General features: G+C 40.5%; 1 protein-coding gene across 1 annotated transcript in view; it reads right to left on the minus strand.

Annotated features, from left to right (window-relative positions):
- The window catches only part of LOC103132250 (E3 ubiquitin-protein ligase Midline-1-like), a 7,328-nt gene extending 6,379 nt beyond the window's left edge, over positions 1-949 (minus strand). Inside the window, exons 1-3 of the mRNA XM_016667241.1 lie at positions 861-949; positions 475-700; positions 6-333 (exon numbers count right to left, since the gene is read on the minus strand). Of these exons, the coding sequence (XP_016522727.1) occupies positions 6-333; positions 475-700; positions 861-863 (557 nt within the window). The 5' untranslated portion in view covers positions 864-949. The remainder of the gene's footprint in view (positions 1-5; positions 334-474; positions 701-860) is intronic.
- Positions 950-1,302: the final 353 nt, after the last annotated feature.

Here is a 1,302-nt window from a genome sequence, read left to right on the forward strand (position 1 = left end):
TGAACTTCGGTGTTAAGACTGTTTTCCCAATGCCAGCCACTCCCTTTGTCATCACTGTTCTGATTGGTTGATCTCTTCCAGATGGGACTGAAAAGATGTTTTCTTGTCTGATTGTTGTTTCTGGTCTGTGTGGTTTCCTGGATGCTGTTTCAATCTGTCTGACCTCATGTTCATCATTGACCTCTCCAGTCCCTCCCTCTGTGATGTAGAGCTCTGTGTAGATCTGATTCAGAAAGGTTGGACTTCCTGCTTTAGCAATCCCCTCAAACACAGACTGGAACTTCTTCTTTAGACCAGATTTAAGTTGATGTTGGAAAACTGCAGCAAAATGTTCTAAAATAACACAAAACTTAAAATCAAGAACTAAATAAAATCAAATTCTGAAGATGATTTGGATAAATGTGATTACATCTCTTCAAACTTCAATAAATGTTCTTCATCCATCAATTAGAATATTTTTAGAAATCATCTTACTGCTTTGCAGACAGTCAGCCAGCTTTTCCTGGTTCATCCTCCTCAGGAAGTTCAGTGTGATCTTCATCACTGCCTCTCTGCTGCTCCTCTGTTCTTCATCCTCACCATCCAACACCTCCTCATCCTCTCTCTGACTCTCTGAGCATTTTGGGTCAACTGGATTCAGAATCTTCTGGATCTTCTTCAGCTCATTCTTCAAAAAAGTGACAATGTTTTCCTCCAGCAGCTGGAACAGAATAATAGATGAAGGAAACATCAGACTGAAATCATGGAGCCAAACACCAGATGGATGTTGGACAGACTGACAGTCCTCTGGTCTACAAAGTGCAGCATGAAAACGACTGTGAAAAGAACCATGGAAAAGTAGTTGTTGTTCATGTACAGACCATAAATATGGAGTCCAGCTGTGTTTGATGCTGCTGGGCAGACGGACCACTGGGAACCTCTGAGCTCTGCTGGTCCACTCTGTGGAGGAACCAGAAAAATTAGGAAGTCAAGAAATATTCATCCAGCAGTATTCACAGATGAAATCACTAGGAGTTTCACATTAAAAGTTATTTAAGCATAAAACAGAGCATACATGAATGCAATACAAAGAGGGAATTTTAAAATGGATCCTGTAGATCCTGGAAGCCAGTGAGCTCATATTATATTTGTCCACACAGAAACAATCATAAAATAAAGGTCCATGAAGTGATATCTGGATGTGAGCAGTGAACCAGATGATCCAAGTAGTTGTAAAGATTTAATGTTCCTGCTGATCCATTAAAAACCAACAGAACTTCTGATGGTCCACATCAGCTCAGTTTGGTTGAGTTCCAGCAGATC

The sequence above is a fragment of the Poecilia formosa genome, unplaced genomic scaffold (assembly GCF_000485575.1).
Source record: "Poecilia formosa unplaced genomic scaffold, Poecilia_formosa-5.1.2 Scaffold970, whole genome shotgun sequence".
Lineage (NCBI taxonomy): Eukaryota > Metazoa > Chordata > Actinopteri > Cyprinodontiformes > Poeciliidae > Poecilia > Poecilia formosa.